General features: G+C 37.7%; 2 protein-coding genes across 3 annotated transcripts in view; one reads left to right on the top strand and one right to left on the bottom strand.

Moving 5' to 3' along the window:
- The first annotated feature begins 3,069 nt into the window (after window positions 1–3,069).
- On the top strand, window positions 3,070–20,952 carry FAM98B (family with sequence similarity 98 member B). 2 transcript variants are annotated; one of them, XM_042790988.1, is made up of 9 exons: window positions 3,074–3,446; window positions 4,249–4,397; window positions 5,235–5,369; window positions 6,079–6,257; window positions 13,047–13,127; window positions 13,523–13,639; window positions 16,031–16,198; window positions 17,691–17,784; window positions 17,908–20,952. In XM_042790988.1, the coding sequence occupies exons 1-9, from the start codon at window positions 3,382–3,384 to the stop codon at window positions 18,036–18,038; spliced, it is 1,119 nt and encodes a 372-aa protein (XP_042646922.1). In that variant the 5' UTR covers window positions 3,074–3,381; the 3' UTR covers window positions 18,039–20,952. The 2 variants fall into 2 exon arrangements, with proteins under 2 accessions (XP_042646921.1, XP_042646922.1); XM_042790987.1 differs by having other exon boundaries at window positions 3,070–3,446; window positions 17,691–20,952.
- RASGRP1 (RAS guanyl releasing protein 1) overlaps window positions 20,519–24,793 on the bottom strand; it is a 45,136-nt gene continuing 40,861 nt past the window's right edge. Inside the window, exon 17 of the mRNA XM_042790986.1 lies at window positions 20,519–24,722. Coding sequence (XP_042646920.1) covers window positions 24,588–24,722 — 135 coding nt within the window. The 3' untranslated portion in view covers window positions 20,519–24,587. The remainder of the gene's footprint in view (window positions 24,723–24,793) is intronic.

Raw genomic sequence — 24,793 nt, 5'->3', positions numbered from 1 at the left:
AAAAATCTGTGTAAAGAAGTTACTTCATTTTAACAATTAAACCTGTTATTGATCTGTATTAAAGTCAGTTAATATAAGCTTCTCATATCGACTTAAGCATGCATAAAGTGCTGTCTTTTCTCAATCACTTTTAAACTGTGCACATACAGTACAACATCGCACGTAGGCAAGTTCGTGTTAGAGGAAAGCATTTATTATGTAGTATATTCAATTCCTTCTCCTCTCCTATGATCCCCTCTAGTGGTCAATAATTGTCTGTTAACGTTTCTTAGTACTACAAATTATTTGTACCTCTTCTGTGTTAAAACAGAGTCTGTCTCCTAAACGTTTCTCAGTACCACAAATTATTTCTACCTTTTCTGCATTAAAACAGTCTGCCTCCTCCTCATTTGAATTCAAGAGGTCCGGCTTCTCATTCCTGTGCTGCATATGAGAAGGACAAAGCAACCGAGTCTTCCGAAACGCGCGGCTAGGGTACCTGTGGGCAGCTTTACTGGCCCTGCTAGGAGCAGACTGCTTGTGCCCAGCCGGCACAGGCGCCAGCCCCGGCGGTGACCGCGCTGCTGCGGCGGCAGGCAGGGCCCCCCCAGCCCACCCGTGTCTCGGGGGAGCCTCGGAGCGCCCCGCGCCCGCTTGCACGCCTGGCCGTGGGGACACTTCTCGAGCGGTTGTGAAGAGCATAACAACATATGACTTGCCATAGCCACACCAGTAATTCGGTAAATGGCTGAGATTTACCTTAGTTTAACATCAGTAGCAAACGGAGTTATGTATTTTGGGTTTTAGTAAGATTACGGGCAACTTGTAAATGTAGAGTTTTAATATGAATTGGCAGAAGACCTATCCCCCAAGTTCCTACCTTCACCTTGCTTTCAACTCCGGGTACTTTCCAATGTATTTAAGGGAGGTGTAGACAGCCCCAGCCACATGCTCAATTAAGATGCCATTTCTTATCAGTTCAAGTTGATTCAAGTCCGTGCTGATCCAGCATTATCTTCACTTTCTAACCTCAGCTGTGCATTTCTTCTCCTTCCTTGTCTGGCACCAGGACTCACCTGACTGCTGAGGGAGATGGCTAACTGGCAGACTAGTGAGAAAGAAATCCTGACAAAAGCCAAAAAGTTCTAGGGCACTCATAACCTAGTTGAAGCCACATTATGCCTTTCATGTGAAAGTAACGACTTTATGCTGAGACCTCTTCCCTTATTGTTCCTGTTTGTATATTACAGAGGGCATGGGGCAAAGGCAAAGTCCACTCCCATAGGCGTAGGCTGCTACAAAATATTTTTAGCCAGCTCTATCATGATTTTTTTTCCTCCTCCGGGGATGGGAGACTCTGGAATGGACATAGAGAAAGTTGTGGACTGAATGAATGGCGAAGTTGTGAGAAGGTGTTAGGCAACCTAAGTATATGGTCACAACCAAAAATGTCTTTGAATCACAGGTCTCAAGACGCAATTTGTGAAATTCAGACTTGTATTTCCTCATATATGTAATATCTCTACTATACAGAAAAATTAGGATTTTTCAGAAAAATCTTCGAATTAAAACAGTAATTGATGCATGTGCTTGGCTGTCATATATATGCAACATTATCAAAAGACAGGAGGAGAAATTACTAGTTTATGTATTATCCTGTAACTTAAATAAGCAAAATACATTTATATTATGTAGGAAAATTTACAGAGAGAGAGAGACCCAAGGAACAATGCTGCCACCTACTTGTACTACACAGTACCTCTTAAATTACCAGACTACTTTTTTAGTTTTGATAATTATATTATGCTAGTTTCACCTCTAGTTTTTTCCAGTTCTTTTTCTTAGCATGCACTGTTGAGTGATATGAAAACTACTTGGTTTCTCAGAACAACTGCACAGTGATGATTCACAAAGAGTAGCAGAAAGATACAACTTTAGAAAAGAAAGGGAAAGAAAATTGGCTGTTTCTGTGTATTTCTGCATATTTTGTTTTCTTCCTCCATTACACTCTATTAATTAGATATTAATGTTGTTTAAACAGGAGTAAGAGTTCTTATTTCAGAATCTCTGCTTTCAAATGCATGTTCCTTCACTTAGAGAAATTATTGTTAACCCATCTGAAACAAAAAATTTCTTAAAGCTCAGTTGTACAGGGCGAGACATGGTTGAAAGTTGTGAGAGACCTCTGAGCTACTGGCACTGATGTACATCCTATGGTCGACGTAAGCCTATCAGACTTTAAGATGCCCTTCTTTTCACTGACTGCCGTAATGTTTTTAATTTCTAGGTTTCTGTCTCTGTGTGGGGGAGGATGTCATGACTGTTCTGATTCCAATTTTTTTAAAAACTTAGTACTCAATAAAGCCACGTCTTCTGCTAAATAGAAGTAATTCAAAATAGTTGCTTCCGAAACTGCAGAGATTTCATGCATTAAGAATGAAATCATTAAGAAATGTTGTAATTATTTCCATCTGATTGAATGCCTTTACAGGTCTAATTTTCTGAAGGTCCATATAAAACAACACTGGCAAAAAAAAAAAAAAAAAAAAAAAAGGCAAAATTTTCCTTCTAATTAGTAGGAAAGATAGGAGTCTACAGCTGAGCTAGATGAAATCAAAAATTCTGAGAAGATAATGTAGCAACGTTATTTTAGAGCGAATTTGAGGGATGCTTCACCAGGAATGGCTGTAAGGGGTAAAACAGGAATAGTTTGGGACCAAACAGGCAAAAAAAGCTGGCACTAGTTTTTGTGTCTCTCTCAACATTGTGGTCGTTAATAAAAGCTTGGGAAAAGAGAACTCAGACACCTCAAAACAGAAGACAAAAGAAAATCAGAGATCAGGGAAAGTCACGTTTTGGGACACCTATCCCCACTTCCCTCCCTAAATTATTAGAAGTATCATGGTCTGGATTTTAGGCTCAGCCAGGCTCTAGGAGCCGGTCCTGCCAGGCCCGCACCTCCGGGACAGGGCTGAGGACCCCCACGGAGGAAACCCAGGGCTACGGGGCCCTGCAGCCGGGGTCTGCGCCGCCTCAGGCTGAATTTCACAGTTCGAAATTCAGAGAGATCCCAGAAACGCAGCAGAAGTCCAGGCCCCAAAACCCGCTTTTCTTTAACCACCTCCCCGGGGGAGGCGTGGGGCAGGGCTGCGGGGGTCTGTGGCTGGCAGAGCCGGCTCCCCTGCCCCGAAAGGGCGGAAAGCAAGGGCCGGCCCCCACGGAGGGTGACCGCCAGCAGCCTGCGCCCCGGCGGCGGGGAGACGGGGCGGGAGCGGCCTGGGGCCCCCCGCCGGGCCCGCGGCCTGCGGCGGCGGAACGCAGCGGCGGGCGCAGGTTGCGGAGGGCCGGTTTGAGGAGGGCACAGCGCGGCGCGGCGGGAGGCGGCGGGGCCGTGGTGGCGGCATGAGGGAGCTGGCGGCCGGCCTGAGGATGGAGTGCGACATCTTGGACGCGCTGGAGGCCTTGGGGTAATCGGGGAGCGGCAGCGGCTCCCCCCTTCGCGGGGCGAGGGCCCTTCGCCGCGGGCGGGCGGGAGGGAGGGAGGGAGCAGACTAGGGAGCCGGGGGGCGGCGGAGGGACGGGCCCCGCGTTGCGGCAGCTGCCGGGGCTGGGCCGCTTGCCTCGCCCGGGAGCGGGGCCACGGCGGCCGCCTTGGGCTCGGCCGGTGGTAATGGTGGGGGAGCGGGGGGGAGGAAGGAAGGAAGCGCGGCTGCGTGGGCGTTTCTTGGGGTACAGAGAGTTTGAAAAGGTGTTTGGGCACGCCGGAGCGGCCGGGGCTCGGCGCTCTCCCACCGGCCGGGCGCCCGCCTCCTGGGTGTATGCCTGCCCGCCTCCCGCCAAGGTGCTTCAGGTGCAGCAGAGCAGAGACAGGGTAGAATTTAGCTCGATTTTCAGTTATCCTACTGCCGGTGCTCTAGGGCAGCGAGTTGTCAACGCCGGAAGGAAATTTGTGTGTCTGAACACTTGACTTAATACTTGAATTTTTGTTTGTTTAGTGTGCATTGAGACATGAAACTGTTTTCGCATACATGTGCAATTATGTGAAAATGCCTGCCTCCTATTATATGATGAACCATTTTGTTTATAAATTACTGCAATTTTTTTGATGTGTTTTAAAAAAAAGTCTGAATTGTTCCTTGAGAAAAGTAACTTACAAAGATTAATTTCTCTCAGTGTAGTTACTAACCATCTTACAGTAAAATTATTTTTAAATGTGTATATTTGATGTTAAACTTGCTTCTTATCTCTAATGTTTATCTCTCTGTCCAGGTACACAGGTCCCCTGTTGGAGGAGGAAGCCCTGAACAAAGCAGCAGAAAATGGATTGTCTTCACCAGAATTTTTTGAGCTTTGTGTTTGGTTAGGTTCCCAAATAAAGTCACTTTGTAATATGGAAGAAAGCATCACTTCAGCAGATGGTATATGAATGTTAATTTATTAAAGCAATTTAGTATTTGCTCAGTGGATTTAGACCCATATTGTTCAGCTAATAGTGAAATCACAGTGTTGAAGTTTAGAAGATAGCTGAAAGGTAGCCAAACTGAGGCTGATATTTGCTTGTATGTGGCTCCTAGATTAAGGTCTTATCTTGTGAAGATTCTTTCAAAAGACAAAAAAGTGCTTTTGTGGTTTTTTTTAGATCTACATAAATGTAAAACGTACATTCATGCATCCTATGAGTGGTTGTTATATGTAATCATATTTTGAGGGCTTAAATTCCAGTGCCTGGTATTTTTAGCTTATTGGTCCACTGTGGTGTTGCGTTCAGTACCGTGTGTAGATACATGAGGTGCTCATTAGTGCTACCTGATTCTTTCTGCTGAGTGCTGGAACTTGAATGAGATTTTATATTGCTTATGTTCTCGTGAAAAAAGTAGTAAAACTGAAAACTACCATTGAAAATAATGGGCTCGTGAGTCCTGTAACTTGTTCCTCAGAGAATTGATTATATTGATACGCAGCTTTGTGACATAAACTGTTCACTTCCTAGTGATGTTCATTTGCATTCATGTCCTCAAAGACTGCTGCAGCATTGCCTTCTCGTTCAAAGCATGAGTGCAGTGTTGCTGTAGCTATTAAATGGCTTGTCTGCTTGTCTTCTTTAAGAAGAAAGAAAATGTTACTAGGGTGGTAGGTGGTAAATCTTTGTCTGGGCTATTGAAACCTGTGATTTAAATGTGTAAATTAAGAAGATCAGATTACAGTTCAATGTTTCTGTAAAAAGCCATTATCTTTGCACTTATTTATTCCCATAGGTGATAAAGATGTAGAGAGCTTCCAGCTTGAGATTAGTGGCTTTCTGAGAGAAATGGCTTGTCCGTATTCATCACTTATATCTGGAGACATCAAGGACAGATTAAGAGAGAAAGAAGATTGTCTTAAACTCCTCTGTAAGTCATAACCATTTTTTCTATTTATAATACAGTATTTAACATGCATGGTCTGTCGTTACTGTACAATTTACATTAAATAGTTCTTTTTGTGTATTTAAGTATATGTGTACAATCATTATAACCTAGCCAAGTACGCATCAACTTACTTGTGCAAAAGTGGAAAATAGAAAACTATTAGAAAACTATTTTAGTCTAAACTAAAATTTCTTTGTGAAGTGTGGTTCAACCTACTGAGGCCTCCTGATCCCTCTCATGATCCAGTTCCAGATCAGCTGAAACTGAGACCTTACTTCCTGTGTTTCTGAGAGGTTTCTGGTCAGCTTAAAAGAAAATGCTTTGTGATTTGAAGGTGCTGAAAGCAGGATTGAGAGAAGCAAAGTCCAGGTTTAAGCTGGACTTGGACAAAGGAGTAGCAGCAGGAACGAGTGCGATAATATGAAACTAGCCAAGGAGCTAGAGGTCTGGTGGCAGAAGTGGGTTAAACAGTTAAATATGATGTGTAGACTGAAGGTAGGAAGTCAGGTGTGAGTTAGTTCAGATAAAGTATGGGAAACTGGTACGGACCTGTCTGGGAGAGAACTGAGAATGAGTCTCCTTTTTATCATGGTCTTATTAAAAATGTATGTATTGTCTTTGTATATGAGAATGTAGATGCAGAAATATACAGGTGTCTCTAAATCTGCCATTATGACACTTTTCTCTTTAGTGTTTCTAAGTACAGAACTTCAGGCTTTAAAGATATTGCACAGCAAGAAAATTAAAGGCTCTCATTTGGAAAAGCGCAATGAAATTTATCAAGAAGTGCAAGCTATTTGCGATGCACTGGGCCTGCCAAACTCCTCAACTTCTGATATTCCTCCCTTGTTAACTAATGTGGAACAAAAGGTATGGGCTTTTATGTGTTCACTCTGTTGTTAAACTGTAAGCATTATCTCCATCAGCATGCATCTAGAGTTAAGGGCCCAACAGGCTAATCCTTAAAAGCCCTATCTGACAAGTACAAAGGAATTTTTATTCTGAAAACCAGCTTAATGTTTAAGTTAAACTGTTTTAGTTATGAGGTGAAGTATTTCAATGTTTCCCTGAGGATGCGATGTACCTGAGGAGGCATACTTTGCCTTGCAAATCTAAGATATGTGTTGAAGTAACATAGTTTTTCTGACACCCATTCAACTGTGCTGCAGTAAACAGAGGACTCTAGGTAATAAATGATTGTGCCTTTATGTACACGTGGTCATTTCTGGGATGTATTTAAATTTAATGTCCAAAGCTTAAATTTTTGCTTTTTAGTTTATGGATTTCTTAATTGCAAGTATTGATTTGTCAGTGCCATTTCCGTAGTTGCAGAAGAGGATATGAAAATGTCTGAATTACCAATAGGCAGTGAATAAGCCAACTTAAACCTTATTCACAACAGGATAGTTCCTTCATTTGTGTTCCAGCAGTTTCTAACTCGTATCACTGATGTGATCCTTAATCTGACTTCCTCACTGCAGAATGTAAATGGGCTCTTGGGGTGGAATTTATCTTTTCTGTCAGGCAGCTAAAGGTTTTGCTCTTTATTTCTCCCTAGTATTTGGAGAGAGAGTGGGCGACTGATCCCCTTTAAAATTATGGGACGTGCATGCAATGACTCTGCTGCTGAGTCCTTGTGTTTAATAATTGTACACAATTATGATTCTGTTTTTATTTCTTCCTCCTCTTCTCGTTAGCCAGTGGGCAGTTGGACATTAAGAGGTTTTGGGGAGATGGCCTGTTACTTGCATGGTTTTCTTACATCTTCAGTTTGACAAGACAAAACCTTTAATAGATTCATTTATAAAAAGCAGCATCTAGGTGATGGTGAAAATGCCTATTCCTGCAATATTAACTGTGCTTGATCTCTTTAGTTCTAACAAAATCTTTATATCCAGTCTTTCCATTATAAGTTTTTGAAAGGATGAAGAAACAATTCTAGCGCTGTTTTTAGAGGAGTAAAACATCAGAGTTCCAGCTAACAACTAATTGATTGAAACTGGCCTAGTACTGTCGCTCTCCCTCTGCGGGTGTTAGCTGTGTTTCCATCCAGGGGGATTTGTAGGCTGCAGCTATGGGCAGTGGCCTTCCTTGCTCACTTCCTTGCTTTGCTTCTTGGGTACAGATTTAGTTTCATCCCATGTTAAAGAGGTAGGACTCTTAGTTCTGCAACTGCAGGACAGCAAGACCAGACCATGTGAGCCTGTTCCTTCACGCACGCAGAGTCTGGAATGTTTTCTTTGAATTATTAGTCTCCTGGTATTTGCCACCTTGTGCAAAGTCCAAGATTTCCTTTCAGGAAGGATCACAGGCTTGAATTGGTGTGTAGGGTGTTACTGTTACAGTTTATGTAAACTGTTACAGTTTCATAAGTACTGAAATGAGAAGAATCTTTAGAGTGTTGTGTTGTTTTGTTTTGTTTTTATAATACTGCCTGGGCTATTTTGCAGTGGTTTTCAAGTCTGTCAATTCCATGGTGGTTATACCACTTGTACTCACTTCATAGTATAGAAAGGTGGCAAAGCTCGTTTGTTCATCTTCTGTGACTGTGAATGAATAGTGTAATTTGATCTCTGCATATGTCATGCCTTACAAACAAAGGGTGTTTTTTCCTATCTCTCAGGAGCTTTTTTAGAATTTCTATTCTGTTTCATTGTCCTTCACCCTTACTTTAATACAGGACAGGTTCAAAGTTATTTTGATACAGTGCAGAGTTAGACACCTACATCTGTAGATGTAGCTGCATTAGAACAGTGAGACCACCAATTGGAATTCACTGGCTTTGTAAACATTTTTTTCAATGTGCCATTTGTTACTTTTTTTTAGATTCTCACAAAAGTTCTTTTGAAATTATCAATTTCTTTTTCCAAATATGTTGTTGCTTCTGATTTAATTAGGTTCTGTATAAAATTGCACTATTGGTTTTTAGTATTATACTATGTAATTTGTAAAAGAAACTTACATACTGATCTAGTACTTTTATTGAATTTACAAATGTATCTGCAGCATTTCAACGCGTCTACTCTTTGTCTCTGTCTAGCATCTTCAGCATTGTCAGTAGCTGTGGGAATAGTTCTGAGAATAGTTTGGCTGTGCAGCAGCAATCTACCAAAGGGACAGATCACACATTGTATTCTGGTACGGAATGTTAGAACATTCATTGTTTTTAATAATTTGTAACTTTATTTGAAAGACTAGTATAAAATCAGGATTACTTTCTTCATTCAAACTATGAGTTTTATAGTAGCTCAAACTTTGAACATGCAGTCATAGGATGTAGCTTTTAAATTTGAATCCTCTGCAATAAACTGGGGTAGTGGTTATCAACATACCTAATAATGTTAGATGAATTGACAGTATTACACTAAATATATTTTATTCTATAGCACTGAAACACTAATAGTAATTTTTGTTTTTTTTTTTTTTTAAGATTATCTTCCCTTGTAAGGTATATTTACAAAGGGTAACTCGGAGACATTCAGAAATTTAGTACCAAAACCCACATAAATTCTAAATGAGCATTGGTCAGATATTCAGAAGAGTTTATGACAGTGTTGTTCTTTGTAACTCATACTCACATCTGGCCTTTTTTCAGTCAAGATAGTGTGACTTTCATGCCTAATTTCAAAGTGACATTCTAACACTGTTTATTTGAAAGACTTCTTCATAGGATATTATTTGAAAGACTTCTAAATTTTTTTGCGCACATTACTTGTTTTCTGATATGTAAAAAGTAGTCCCCTAATAGTAGAGAATGAAAAGACACTAGAAAGGGTCACTGAAGAAATTACATCAAAACTAAGCTAAAGTAACATTTAAGTGAAATGTGAGAAGAGTATCTTTAAAGGTATTTGGGAATACTTCCTAGAATTTATTTATATTTAAGTTAGTGTGTTGCTTTTAACTGTCAAATAATTTTACAGACATAATAGTGCCTGTACGTTAAGTATCAATATAGTTGCGGGGAACAAGACAAAAGAGTTGTCCTGTTCACCAGACATAAAGGTCAAACAAAAATGTCTTTAACGTTAAATAAATATTGGAATTAAAATGATCTGCAGGTAAATGGAAGAGAGGCAGAGGATGGGCTAAAAATATTTTATGCTTAAGATTTTAGGTGTTCTTTCTGCAATTGTGCACCTTATGACTAATTAAGATAATGTTCCTTCCTTAAAGTGTTGATAGTTTAACTTAAATTAATAAAATTACGCCTCTCTCCAGGTCAGTTTTTTTTCAAAATCATAGAAACCCTGGAAGTGCATGCATATATGATGTTTATCCGTGCAAAGGGTGTTAAACATAGAAATTCTTGCTCTATTTTGACAGAGGGTAAAGATAATAAGTATGTGGAACATGGTAATGAAATGTGAGCTAAAAAAATTTTTAAAGGAGAATAGATCTTTAAAACAGATGACAAATGTAATGTTCAGCACAAAGTTATGCTTTATTTGGTAACAATAAAATAACTGTATTTCTTTATATACAGCAGATTTTGAAGTCAATATTTTTGTCTCAGACAAATCCAGTAACTGATTTGTTTTTAAACTATTTTTAGAGGGTGTGTGAACTTCCAAAGCAATTCTATAAATATTTAATGTTACCAAGGTCATTGATTACATAGTATATAGAATAGTCAAATATATTCATCTCCATCTAGCTTTTAATTGGTTTGCTTTTTACAGCTGAGTGTGAGAGAACTTCAGGATGATTTGGCTGTTACAAATCGTTTTACATTTTGATGAGTGTGTTTTCACTGCTCTTTTATTTGTGCGCTGCCTTTGGTATTGTTTCTCTTTGCACATACAGACTTCTTTCTGGGTTTTGGTGGTGTTTTTTTTTTTTTTTAAACTCCTGCTTATCCTTCTTAATCTAGGGCAACTGTCATGTTTAGGAATGTGGGTTACGACCTAGATTCTCACATCAGTTGGATTCTTGTCCTCTGGCAGACAGGTGTATGTCAAAGCTCTTGTGCTCATAGCCCTGTTGTCAGTCAAGGCTGGACAATATATTTTGCAGCTGTAAGGCAGCTCAGCTTATTTCACCACTGCAGCTGTAGGATATGCCCTCAGTGTCCTGCTGATGGGAGTGAGGGAGTAAAGTGGAGATTCTGTAATCTGAGGATGACTTTACAGTATGTCACAAACATGAACACAGACCAGCTCATCAGTGAAAAGATCGCTCCATACATGTTGCTTGATTAATAAACCTATCACTGGATAAAATTACATAGGTATTCTCTTTAACTTGGAAAGAAAAAGTTGCAGAAATTTGGGGGCAGTTTTCTAGTCAATAAAGGATTGTTTCATTTAGCCGCTCTTCTTTCTTCTAGTTCTGATTTTCACTGATCTTCATCCTTAAACTTCCTTTAATTTTTCAGCTGATGGAAATCAGGAGTATGCAGTGCTGTGTTAGGTCTTTTAATTGTGATTGACTTGTGATGGCAGACTGTATGGCTTTCATATGTGGAGCCCAGTGTTGTATTTACCTTTTAGCTGCAACTTGCAAAAATTCTAATCTCTAGATAGTCTTGAGCATCACTGGTTTCCAGTTTTTCTTTCACTCTGTAGCTGTAAATTACATTGAAGATTTGTTTTGGTTTTGTTGTACTGTTTTGTTTTTTTTTTTTTTTTTCCAGCATCCAGTCTCATTTTTGATATCCTCTCTTCCTTTCAACTCATTAGAACCTTTTGAAGTTATATTTCTGACTTTAATGGTATATGGATAGACACCTCTTGCCTAAAAGAATTTTTAATTCATCTGCTGTTTATTCCTTCTTCTATACTAATTACTGATTTCTTCATCTCTAGCTGTTGTGTTGATCTTATTTTATTGTTGATTATTAACTTTAGGTTTTAATTCTTCAGACATTTGTTTAAGTTCAAACATAGTTTGTGCTTAGGTACATTTGAATTTTGAAGTAGGTTGAGAGGCATCATGTACATGCTTCACTAAAATCAAAACAAGTTGGCTATGTTTAGAAGACAGACAAATCAGACAACGCTGGAGGGCTTCTTGTAAAGAACGTAAAGGTTGCAAAGCAGCAAGAATTAGAAAAGAGGAGTGTAGGGATCAGAACTGAACTGAACTTCACCCCTTATTGTAGCCTCTTTGCATATGGATGGAGTATAATAGCAGGGAGTATTACAGTAACTAGATGGCCATTTTTCAGATACTACTAGGCTGTCTTTTCTACTGGAGTCAAAACTGCTTTTCCATAATTTGCACACTACACGATATTTTTTACTTCAGACTTTTTTTTGGCATATTGTGTTTTTAATTTGCCATAGTGCTGCCCAAAGGTGATGTAAAGAGAACAAAATATGCACCTTGGTTTTCACACAAAATTTGAGATCAGATTCTTTCCAAAGCATATGCAAAAAAAAAAGGAATAGGAGATAATTAGAAAAACTGTGAAATATGAGAGTTGATTTATCAAGTATTCTTTTTCAAGAAGCTTTCTTTAATCAATTAACGAGGTGCTCTAGAATTTGATTTCTGTTTCCTAAAGTTCTTTTTTCATAGTGATCCCTGGAGATGATATTTCTATAATATGTATAGCTCAAAAGTCTGACAAGATGAACTAAGATAATACTGGAAGAGTGAGCTTTGAACCATACCTATATGATAAATTTCACGTAAATGCCAGTGTGCCTACATGAAGTCTTATATTCCTTGCAAATGTATCTAATGGCTGTTATCAGCTACAGGTTTTACTGTAGATCATGCACTACCTTAATTGTTCCTTGTGACATGTAAAAGAGAATTACTTCCAGTTTTAGTCTTGTTTGACTTGGTTCACCATAATTATTTACAAAAGCAAATGAAGATGTAGTTCTCCCCATCAGACTGTTTGCAAAACTTGCAGGAATAATAATATGCATGCAGTCTACTCCAGCTGAAAAATCGGCTGGCTGGAAAGTTATGTACAAGTATTGTGGGCATTCATAACTGTTTTAGAAGACCTGTGATAAAGGAATTTCCTTCCAGAAGAGGAGGTAGAGGTTTCTTGTAAAGAGAGAGGAGAATGCAGTGGATTTTGGAAGGCAGAAAGAGCATACTTCATCCCCAGTTATTGAGGGCAAAAACTAATGTAAGAAGTATAAGCAAGGCTGATTTGGAGTGAATGCAAAAGTCTTAAACATAATGTTAAATGGAACCAGTTACAGGATTAGAAGAAAATTAGCAAGTAAGAATGACTGCATACCAAACATATCTCCTGCCTTTTTTACCAGCACCCATCATTGGATTTTTGTAGCCAAGTCTAGCATTTGGCAACAGAACTCCCAGGTTCCAATTGTTATATTTCCTTAGTTGTAGTTACAATACTTAGCAATAAGTAAAATGAGTAATTTAACTAGTCCTACTGCCTACATGCACTTGATAAATTTGCCATATAGATATCATTCTATTATAGCTGGGAGGAGGAGTGGTGTGCCATAAAATATTTTTATATTGAGGTTAGTCATGTTAGTGGAAGTATTCGGGAAATCTTTTTGTAATGGGTGATAAGCCAGAAGAGATGTGTATCTGGTTTTATGAGTCTGCTAAAACAAATGTGCTATATTTGATCTTATGAGTAGCAAATTGTGATTGCAGCAAGTTGTGGTGAAATAAATGTACATATCATTTGTGTTCTGAGAAGTATGTGTTTCGTTTCAGATAAAGGACATTCTCTCAAAAGTTCAAAATAACCTTGTGGGGAAATCACTGCTAACAAAACCACTGAATTCTGACCAAGTGGTAAAAAAAAGTTTCTCCGTTTCTTTTCTGTATTTAGCAAGATGGTCAAAATGAATGCATATGGCTTCATCTAACTTTGTCCATTTTACAGTTACTGTTCTGTTGCTAAATATTAATACTAAAATTCAATTGCTAAATATTAACAATACTAATCATATACTTCCAGAATTAATGTTATAGAACAGACCTTGTGTTGATTCATCCACTTATTAACTGTCAAATTATTTTGTGTATATATACTACTGTAGCACTACACAGGTGCACCCTTAATTTTATGTAGTTTATAGTGGTCACCCAGGGGTAGACATCTTAGTTGCTGAATGGGGTGAACTTTAAATTGATTTCTATAACTTTATAGATTTGAATGTTTCGATTTTTTTATTGTAACACTGCAGGAAAGATTGGAAAAAATCAATGATGCTCTTTGCAGTGAGTATGAATGTCGCCGACGTATGTTAATGAAGAGGCTGGATGTGACAGTACAGTCTTTTGGCTGGTCAGACAGAGCAAAGGTAAGCTTGATGTATTTTTTGCTTCCTGTAGATGGGAGTCTGCTACAATTTCCCAAGTCTTCCTACCAAATATATATGCCATGTAAATACACTTCCGTTAACGTTGTCTTCTTTCCAACCAGTTTGTCATCCCGGGTTGTAACATCCGAATCCTAGATATAGAGGAAGGGGAAGATTTGACCAGACGGTGCAGTCCATCCTTTGTGACCATTTACAGATTTGCAATTATACATTCTAGCATCCTCTGTTGGTGTTTCTCACTTCACTAAGTTCACATCCATCCCCTGTTTTTTTTCCTATATCCACTCCCCTCCAATCAAGTAAACTAGGAGGGAACATCAGCTTTTCTCATGCAGATGTGAGAGGAAGATAAACACTGGGCCTTAACACAGATTGGGTGCAGAGAGTGACTGTGCATAAAGTTAGTGAGATTACAGTGACTGCTACCTATCTTGGATTCAAAGCTACTGAATAAACAGATGGTCAGTTGAACAGGATATTTGAATAGCAGCTTGTATGAGGAAAGCACGCAGTTACCTGTAATCCTTCAAGTGGCTAAAATTTCAAAAATTCCAAAATGGATTTTCTCTGCTGGTATAATTGTAATTGTGATCATTTAATTTGTACTACTTCTTAGCACTCTGTGAATTTAAAAATAGTTATGATACAATCAGTCTGATATTTCTGAACTAGAAGTATATATTGTTTCTATCCAAGAGTCTAGAGATATAAGATACAAAAAATTTGTAGTTTGATGATTATATATGTGGGATGCTGGAGACAGATGTTTTTGCTCATGAGGTGGAAGATCAACTTTTCTTCCAAAGTTTTGTATAGAAAGCTCAAGGTGGATAAGTCTTAAAACTTTGAAAGCTTACTGAAAGTATGTCTTATCACAAGTCTTCTTGGTGTGTCAGTTTGTCCTTGACACATGCAGACAGAATCAGTTTCATGAAGCTCACTATCACTGGAAGACATAAGTCTAGATGCTGCTGTGCTGCTTTGCAATGGCTCAGTATTTCATTTCTGAAGGGGTCATGAATGCTTTTACACTGCAAGAAAGGAATAGAAGGGCATTTAGTTCACAGAAGCCAGGAGATATCCCTACGTGTATAACTTCCTTATAGCTGCACTAATACTACTAAATATATTTTCCAAATTTAAAGTATACTTCTAAAATGTAGTTAACTGATGACTACCTGAAACAGACTAAAATTTTAAGTCACTTGATATTATTCCATTCAGACAATGTGAAAAACAATGAATACACTTCCACAGTAGAGCAATAGTTTAAAGAGATTTTTAATGATGATAAATAGTTCAGTGATGATTTTTAATGATGAGTGAGATGATTCATTTTCCTGTCTTATAAAGACTTTTGATGTGAAATAGTATGCAGTTACAGAAATACCCAGGTTACATATTATTTCAAAATTACATATGATTTTTAATTTTTTTTTCCTTATTTCTCTTGTAGAAATATGTGTTTGTAACTTCTTCAAGAAGGTTTTGGGGATTGAAAATATTTTGTCATTGATATAATTTAGGTATTATTTTTTTTAAGCCAAGAGGCAAATTGTTGTCCTTAAGAAAAGCTATTTGTTAGGCTGCCTTTTTTTCCCCACCATTAAATAAGTATTGATACCTTTCTCTGCTTTTGATGGTGTGGCATTATTTGTGAGTTTTTCTAACTTCTTCAGTCCCCAAGAGGGGTAAGTTTGCAGACTGAAATGGTTCCATAAATGGTGTAGTAATTGCTTAGCAAAACAGTCATGTAAAGGAAGAGCACCTGTTTGGTCCATCCGAGATCAAATTTTTCAAATCATTACAGTTGTTCCTAGAAAGTGTATGCATTTTTCCTTTTTGTTAAACAAATGAAACATTGAAGTGTGCTTGGAAAAAAATCTTTTATCCCTTTCCCAGTCTCACTTTTTCATGGCTTGAGCAAATGTTTTGCTGCATTGATACATATTATTTTTTTTCCACAAATTTGCCTTACTTTGAAGCTGCTCCGTTTCATCACATTTAGGAGTTAAATATGGCTATGAAAAACTCATGAGAGAGCAGTTTGGACTCCTAAATTTTAGTCTTTAGATATGTTGGAAAACATCAAAGAATCTGTTTGATGCCAGTGGATAGGAGAGTTTCTTTTCTAATGGTGCTAAGTTTCATCATCAATTAAACATGATCAGCAGCTTGCTTTGTACAATAGCTCCATCAGTATGGAGCGAATTGGCAACAACTGGCATTGTATTTTGTAAGATAACCTAGCTTTTCAGACATTACACCCTGTGTTCAAATTGAAACACTGAGACCAGTACATGGTTTATGGTAAGTGTGTTTGCGTGTTTTATGCCTAGCAAGTTAGTTGTGTTTGATTTTATCATTTAGGTAAAAACAGATGACATAGCACGAATCTATCAGCCGAAGCGCTATGCATTATCTCCAAAGTCAACTATTACATTAGCTCACCTTCTTGCTGCTCGAGAAGATTTATCGAAGATCATAAGAACAAGTAGTGGATCAACACGGGAAAATACAGTCTGTGCAATCAACAAGGTACACTTTTTCTCTCTGTGTTGTGATAAAAGGACATGGGAGATTACAGACCTCTCGGAAGTAATGCTGAAATTATACGCTTTGCTTAGTATTTTAATTTCGTTTCTGGTTCTTGGAGAAAGGAAGGTTTGCAGCATTCCAGTGAACATTGCAGCAACTTCTTTTTTATTACACAGTCAGTCATACAACAGGATGAAACAGTAGTCTAGTGGTCCAGATGAGAAGGAACAGTGGTGGGAGGGTGTATGTGTGCCTACACACGCATGTGTAAATGACCTCCTGAGTTTGGTGGAACTGTATACCTCAAGTTAAGGATATGTGTAAGTCTTTCTAGTATCAGTTCCTGAGCTATCTGTTGTCAGGATTATGTTGTTCAGTTCGTAAGTGAGCATCTTTAGTTTATCAGTATATCATAGATCACAAAAGTTTCTGTGGAAGTGTCCTTTTGCTGCAAAGTAAAATTGTTTGGTTTGACTACATTAAGAAATCAACATTGTACTGCTTTCTTGTCTATGATAAAAGCTGAAGCTTGTGAGTAATGACATTAGTTTCACCATTCAAATGGTGACTGAGCCTGTTTTTATTATTCCTTTATTTACAGATTTTTCTAAAGTTCTATGCCTCATTTAGATAGCCTTTAATATGTTTTGATCCAAAAGATTCTGAAATTTCTTAATTATCATTGGATCTCAGAGAAAGGTTTTTTTTTCTTGAGAAGACTTTGATTGGAGTGCCTGGAACTGACCAGAAGTACGTTAACATGCATCACACAGAGTTTAGGAAATAAGAAAACAGCAACAAAAAAAGACACACTTGGATACTTCTTTATTCTTTAACTTAATGTTCTGTGTAACTTTGTCCAGTACAGGCTCTCTTTTTGTACACTAATATCCACCCAAGTCAAGATCCCTTTTTTCTTTTTTTTTCTTGAAAGTGTTACTGCGGTATGTTATGTATTTTGTCCACTCCAGCTCTCTGCTGAGTGCCAGTAGTTTCTAATCCAAGGCAAACTGGCATTCCTTTTAGAGTTGCAGATCAGTTTGCCAGCTTGTTTTTTGCAAGCTGATTTGGTTTGAGCTTGAACTTTGAAATTTAAGCAGGAGAGCTGCATCATAAGAAGTCTTTTTTATATTAACATATTTTGATATATTCATAATGATTATGTATGAATTATGTATATTGTTTATTGTCATACTAATACTTCACACGCACGTAGTTTTCTTCATAAAGATTTCACAAGAGTAATATGAGCTAGCTAGCTGCAGTTATTTCAATTTTACAGGTGGAAAATGGGATCCCTTTCAGAGTTCTGTTGTGTTGTGGCAAGTTACAAGGACAGGAAATAGGCATTCTGCTGTCAAGCTCCACACTGAGGGCACCATATTTCCTGCAAATAGCAGGCAACATGTCTTTGTTCATAGAAGAACTCTGTGTCCCTTCTAGTTATGATTACTATTTTTTTAAACTAAAAATGACCTATTTTTCCATATAGGTTCTGATGGGGAGAGTACCTGACCGTGGAGGCAGACCAACAGAGATTGAACCACCTCCTCCCGAAATGCCTCCTTGGCAAAAAAGACAAGAAGGTGGTGGAAGAGGTGGCTGGGGAGGTGGGGGTGGGGGTGGAAGGGGTAACTGGGGGGGTGGAGGGGGTAGAGGAGGAGGTGGTGGTTTTGGAGGTGGGGGTTTTGGAGGTGGGGGTTTCAGAGGTGGTGGAAGAGGTGGAGGTGGCTTCCAAGGTGGCAGGGGAGATTATGGTGGCAGGGGAGGTTATGGTGGCAGGGGAGGCTATGGTGATCCGTATGGTGGAAGAGGAGGGGGAGGATACCGAAGATACTAAAATACTGTAAATAGTAACAGAGTAACTGGCAAAATATAGTGGTAGTGTTTACTGGTATCAGGAATTTAGGTATGTCAACTTGGATTTAGGTTAGAATTAAGTATGACCATATGAATCATTGCATTAGAGCAACTGATGTTGTCATTGAATTCTTTTAGTTAACTGAACAGAACTTTTATACTAAAATGTGATGACTAAAGTCCTTGTTTTTCGTACTGCTCATATGGTGTTTTTTATTATGTCATTTTATTTAAAATAAGCCTCTGAACACTGAATAAAACCCTTTCTAAAGAAACAAAATATATTATTTTATATTCAGGCCTCTAATTATTGCCTGTTGCATGCCCACTCCCCTGCTCCAAAATGCTATGTATTAAAAACAAAATAGGCCTAATAACCACATGGAAACACTTTTAAGACTCTAGAATGCTGCTTTCAGGCTTTTTCTCATCTAGTTTTCATGTGGGACATGTAAACAAATTTTTATGTTAAATGTTAAAATCCTTAAGGCTTTCGTCAAAATTATTCAGTTAGGTTTCTTCTTCTTTCAGGACTTCACATAAAAGTAGCATTCTGAATTAATACTCCACAGAAACTAATAAAATGCTGTTCTGTGTGTTCAGAAATATATCAGAAACTATTTGAAGGTCAGAGCATATACCATAAATTCATAATCATGGTGAGTTTTGATAGTGTCTATTTTTATTTTACCTGTTTTCCATTTTATTGGTGTTTCATAAAAATATTTTAAGATCAGATTGGGCAGCAGACTTCCGTGGTCATCGTATCTGAATCAGCCTTGAGACATAAAGGTAGAATAAGCTACGCTTCTGGAGAAAGAACTTACCATTTCTTTTTTTTTTTTATCCCCTTCTTTTTTCCTCCCCCACCTGCTTTATGTTGGGGAATCACCAGCTGCCCAGCTAATAAGACATCTCATACAGCAGTCGCCCTTCCTCAGCGATTTCTCTCTTATTCTGCCAACTGATTGGTCTGATAAGCTAAAAAGCGCTGTCTTGATATGGTGTGGGTGCCTCCTGCTTCGTAGACAGTGTTACTTTAGAAGGAGTTAGCTTTCATACAGTTATGGCTGTGAATACGTGTAGACAAGAATTAAATTTAGAGCTGTCAGTTAAAGATGACAGTTTCTGTTGTTCAGTGTCTTTTAGATCTTCTCCCCTGCTGTGAGGCCACTCCTGAGTGCAGAGGTGGAAGAGGGAGATGATGCCCAAGTATATACCCATGACAGTGTTTGTCAGGGGCAGGTTACTAGAGAGACATTCGGGAAGGCATCTGGTAAACCTGGGGGTGCCTGTTGATTGCATAGCACAGAAACCTTGAAGCACTTTGAGTATGTAGCTGTAGGCTTAACTGCAGGTTGAACTTCAGGATTTGATTTTGGTTTTATGTTCCACAGTTAAGAGATTTTTCTGCACAAATTTCCTATTGGTGTCCATATTTAGTACGCTTTAAAGAGGTTATTTTACTTTCAGGAATGTGCACGTCATGTCCCATTTCATAGGCAGCTTTGTGCATGAATGTAAAGCTCTGTTTAAAACCAATTTATTATCTATTCCAAAAGCCTGTTTCAGATTTTATTAATTAGCCATCACCAACCTTTTAATTTAAAACTTTAATCCAGATAAACTTCAAAAGTTTCTCTCCTGTTATTTCTTCTCTGATCATAGTCTGCTTGAGAATGCTGCTTGCGATGTGATAGATCCGGCCATACCTTAGGGTCCCGGCAGCTGCCTAACAAAAAAGGGCAGGAGTTTGCCTTGCTTGAACATGTTAGCTTGGGTGTGAACTCTTGAAATAATGGCTTAACTTCACCCAACTGCTAGCAATATTTACTTTGCCAGTTTTTTCCTGCACTCCTTTCTGGCCTCAGCTGTTGCCAGCCTCTGCAGACATTATGAAGAGAGGCCCTCATGGGTCATGTGGGAGCGTAGTAATGGTTTTCTTGCTTTTGAGCTTGTTTTTTTGCCTAATGCTCTGGAATAGCTCACAAATTTATGACATACCAAGTGGCCTTGGAGGTAGAGTGTTGGTCAGCAAAGGAATGGAGAGAGTAGTTTTTAACAACCAAAGCTTTAATATAAAATTTGTTTTGCTCATTCAGTGTTGTTTTTTCCTACAAGTAATTTCCAAACAGCAGTCAAGCATTTAGCTTCACCAAGGAAATATGCTGGGAAAATCAAATGGCTATACTGTGCATAAAGATTTCCACAGTCTTAAGATGTGAAGTTGCACTGGTTGAGTTGAACTGTTTTAACTATGTATGTGGGTGTCCCTTGGTGCTTTTACATTCAACAGTTTATCCTCTTTGTAGCAGGCAGGGCAGTTCAGAATGAAGTAAACCATCAAGTGAACCAGCTGTGTGCCCATGTGTAATTCTAACAGTTAAATTATTTCAATATCGTATTTCGGTTATATTTATGTAGACCATATAAAAGATGTAAATTTAAACAGGTTGGAGATTTTGGTTTTTTAATTTGACCATTTCAGTTTTTCTTAAATAATTCCAAAATGTGAATCCAGTACTTGAAAACTAATGTAAGCACCACTACATTTCATAGAGGTATCCTTTTCTGTCCTATGTTGTCAGAACGTATGCTTTTAATTTATCAAAAGATGCAATACCATGAAAATAATTGATTTAAACTTCTTCTCAAATTTTGTATGTTTATCTTGAAAAAAGGCATTTTCAAAAATTCTGCTGTAAGTAAAAGATTTTCATACATGCTTGTGAGCATTTTTGTGTTTAATCACACTTAGTGAATATCTATATGAATATTGTTTTATTTGAGAATTGAAAAATAGGTGAGTGGGTTTTTTCAGGATTTGGGAGAGATACTTTTGTTAACAGCTGTAAACACTGAGGAATAAAGTACTGTATTTGAAGTTATTTGCATCACTTGTGTAGTGTGATTTGAATCCACTATCATTTGTTCCTCCTGTGTTTGTAAGGAAGAATTCCTGCTGCTGATTTATAATGGTGATGGAACTTACTTTTTATGATGAAAAATAACAGCTGTATTTTGACCAAAATGAAAAAGGCTGTAGGTAACAATACAGGAAAATTTCAACAGACAGAGCATGTCACAAATATATCACTATTATATTACCTGGGATTACTAAGGAATCTCAGTTAAATTTTATCGTAGTAAAAAATTTTATCTTAATTAAAAAAAAATAATTTTGTCGTTATGTAATTATGGAAATCTTCCAATTACTTCTGAAGTTTCTTTCTTTTTTTTTTTTCATTTCTATAATGAAGTAAAACACAACTTGTTCTGTATGTACAAGACTGTAGAGCTCCTATAAAGAAGAATTGTGTTTTCAGTAGCTAGTCTGCACTCCTTGTCTTCTTCCCTCACCTCCCTCAGATGATTGAAGACAACTGAATGAATCTTCATTACCCCATATAAAAGCATCTTTGAGATCAGGTATTCTGAGGTTTACTACAAGGTAGAGATCAGCAAGTCTTCGGGATGCGACAGTGGTGCCTGTGTAATAGCCAGCATGAGCAGACATGGCAGAAGCCTTGTTGAAACTTGGTTATCATGCTGTAAATCGTTTCAGAGTTATCATTCTTAACAAAAGTGAGAGATTTTGCTAACAAAGAATTGTGGTTTATAATACTTGGAATAGTGAGTAGCAAAACAGTGTACTCTGTCAACCACTAAAATACCAAAAGAGCAATCTGCAAGTACCTGGCTTCCTAAGCTGTCTGAGGCAGCGTTCCAAGGCTTGGCTCACAGAAGGTGAAGCTAGACTAGGGACTCTGGTACTGGGTTAATCCTGCAGAAGTGATCAGATGACAGAGTCAAGGAAGATGAATAGAGGTGGTTTAGATTTCTTTGAGATACAAACTGAGGCATCAAGTGCAACTTTAATTTTTTTTTCTATTATAAATAGTAAACGGAAATATTACAATTTATATAAATTCTTTACAGTCTGTACATTTTCTTAATCTTCTCAAACAGCACTGAAACAAAAGTTTTTCAGGTTGACACAGAGATCAGTTACAATAAAATAACAGACTGCTACTGTAACAAAAATGCATTTCCCAAAATATATATAAGCTACCTTAAAGACAGTTGTGTTTAATCAGAATATGAACAGTAGCCTTGCCTTGTTAGTTGTGATATTACTCAATCTATTTATTTTTCTCTTTGAACGATCAGAATTCACACTTAAAAAATAAACAGTCGTTGGGGTGGGAGGACACACACTTGTTTTTTCTTCCTTCGTGTATGTACATGAAACAAAGCTGAGCCTGGAGAAGGAATAAAGGTGAGCACTTTTAATTTAAATTAGCCATGACAAGATAAATTTGAATATCACTGTTTACTAACATGACTCTTAAACAGCACTTAGTACTTTAATTGTATCTTTTTTCCTAGCATCAAGCAGCTTGAATAGTAATACAGATGTGAGTGATTTTTCTTCAGTAGCTTTGTCAGTTTTAGCAGTATCCCTGTAGTCAGTTTCTGATATTAGTCTTTCATGCAGGAAAAAGGAAGTCCAAAAAGAAAGAAGAAGGGACTAAGACCATTTAAAAAAAAGAAAAAAAACATTGTAAGGGGCTTTGGGCAGAGAACCTGAAGGTACTTTGAGAGCTCTGAAATTCTCCAGCTATCAACTGACTTCTTTGAAGCAGGAAGTTTTCAGCATACACGAAGCAAGCACCACATAATTGTTCTGTAAGACATTCCTGCAAGCTGATCCCTTTTAAGTCACTCAGATCATTTGTAGGAATGAGAAGACAATACAGAGAAACATTAAATTAGCATTTAAGACTGTACAAATTTATAATCATGTATCAATTTCTGATTGCTTCACTGATCAAAGTGCAATTACATGTTGTTAATTGTTAATAAATTCAGGTTTAGTGTATGAGAAAAAAAAGCTGCACAATCTTCACAGCTGCTGGGTTTTGTCCTATGCATTTCAGTTATTTACAGTAAGGTAACAAAATCAGTATACTACTACTACTTCCCTCTGTTTGTTTTTACTTATACATGAAGATGCAAGCACAATCCAAGTTCAAAACAAGAATTTAGAAACACTAAACTGGCAAGTAGTTTCAAATAGACTTTTTTTTTTTTAATAAATAAAGCATTTGCATACCTGCTGTAAACTGTGGATAGAATGTATATTTATATCACTGAACACAAAGCACATGTGCTATTGTAACAGGATGACTAAATGTCAATCTACAATGGACTTGTAACTTACAAGTTTTGAGGAGCATTAAGTGGACTTTGTAGATAAATATATCAAAGTCATAAGTTTCTGATGTTTAAATGTGTGATGACAAATCCCTGTTTGATAAATGCAAGATTTATACAACTGTAAGCATACAGTTTCTCTTGGTATGTAAATGCAATTTTGAAATTGGCTATTCTGACAAGTAGATTTATCAGTAACTTGAAAGACCATTTTGTTGTCTCTTAACAATATGTACACTTTGTAGCTTTAAGAAAACTAAGTTACCTCCCTAGCACCTTTTACTATACAAAATTTACACACAGAAGAGCACACTCAATCTTGACTGTTTACCTAAAGTGCCTGTAAAATCTAGGAGACAGAAAGTGAAGAAACCTTGGTTAGAACCAGAAGACGGTAGGATCTCTGGAATACAGTAACCGTTGCACTGGGATTACTGTAGTTCCCCTCATAATACGGCCCTTGAGGTTCTACTCAACAACAGTGTCCACTTTGACATGAGAGAAAAATAATCAACCATGTCCCTTATCTACCATATGTGGACAACATGTTATCCCTTAAGCCAAATAAACAGAGCTAAGTGTTCCAAGCAGTGGCATGGAACACAAAAATGGAGGCAGTATTCAGTGTAAACTCTCTATAGCCTCATCTATTTTACCTTAACAAAAGAAAACATTTGAGCAGCAGGACTTCTAAAGCTCTGAAAGAGGTTTAAAAAAAAACTGTCAGTTCATCTTAAAGTCTAAGAATCAAATAATCAAATATTAGCTTAACTACTTATTTTAATATTCTTGTTAAACTTTGGAAATAAAGATGACACTTTACTTCATGACTTTAATTGGTTTCAGCCACAATGAGAAGACACTTTCTCTTAGTGGAATATTTGTACAGTTTTACTTAAATACTCAGCTTTATTCAACATTTGTTTCTACAAACCTGAATTTGGGCCAAATCTGAGGTGGCAGTCTTGTGAATAGCTACTTGTAGAGTAAGGTGTGCTGCTGGCAGCCAAGCCACTGGGGAACCCACATGGTTGTCATCATCCACAGAAACTTCAGCAACGTCACTCCTTTTAAAAGCAAACCCAGAAGGTACTGTTTTCATTGCACAGATAATGCTAAATTACCTTTAAAAGTCAAAGGAATGGATTTATACAATCAGGAGTGTACGTTTAATATGGAAATGTGTTGAGTAAAGAGAATATTTCTGTTAACATCCTTCAGACTGTCTCTCCAGTTCACTTGGTAAAGCAGCTTTATCACAACCCTTCCTTCAGTCTTACATTCCTCCTTAGGAGATTTCCTCTCTTGTCTGCTAGGAGCAGTCTCCGTGTTGTAGGTTGTCAACTACATGGTTTTTTCTCTGTATTGTGAGAGATTCAATTGTTTTATGTGCCTGTTCCAGTTGGATCTTTAAACCTTCATTGTCTGCCTTTAGAATATTTCTTTCCTAAACAAAACAAAAAATAGAGAATGGTATATTAGTTTGAATTTGTTTCAGGACTGTCTGGTTGTAGGTTT

Source organism: Tyto alba, unplaced genomic scaffold, assembly GCF_018691265.1.
Source record: "Tyto alba isolate M040663 unplaced genomic scaffold, T.alba_DEE_v4.0 Super-Scaffold_18, whole genome shotgun sequence".
Classification (NCBI taxonomy): Eukaryota; Metazoa; Chordata; class Aves; order Strigiformes; family Tytonidae; genus Tyto; species Tyto alba.
Note: the sequence above shows the minus strand (reverse complement) of the source record. Positions and strands in the feature narration are given on the sequence as shown.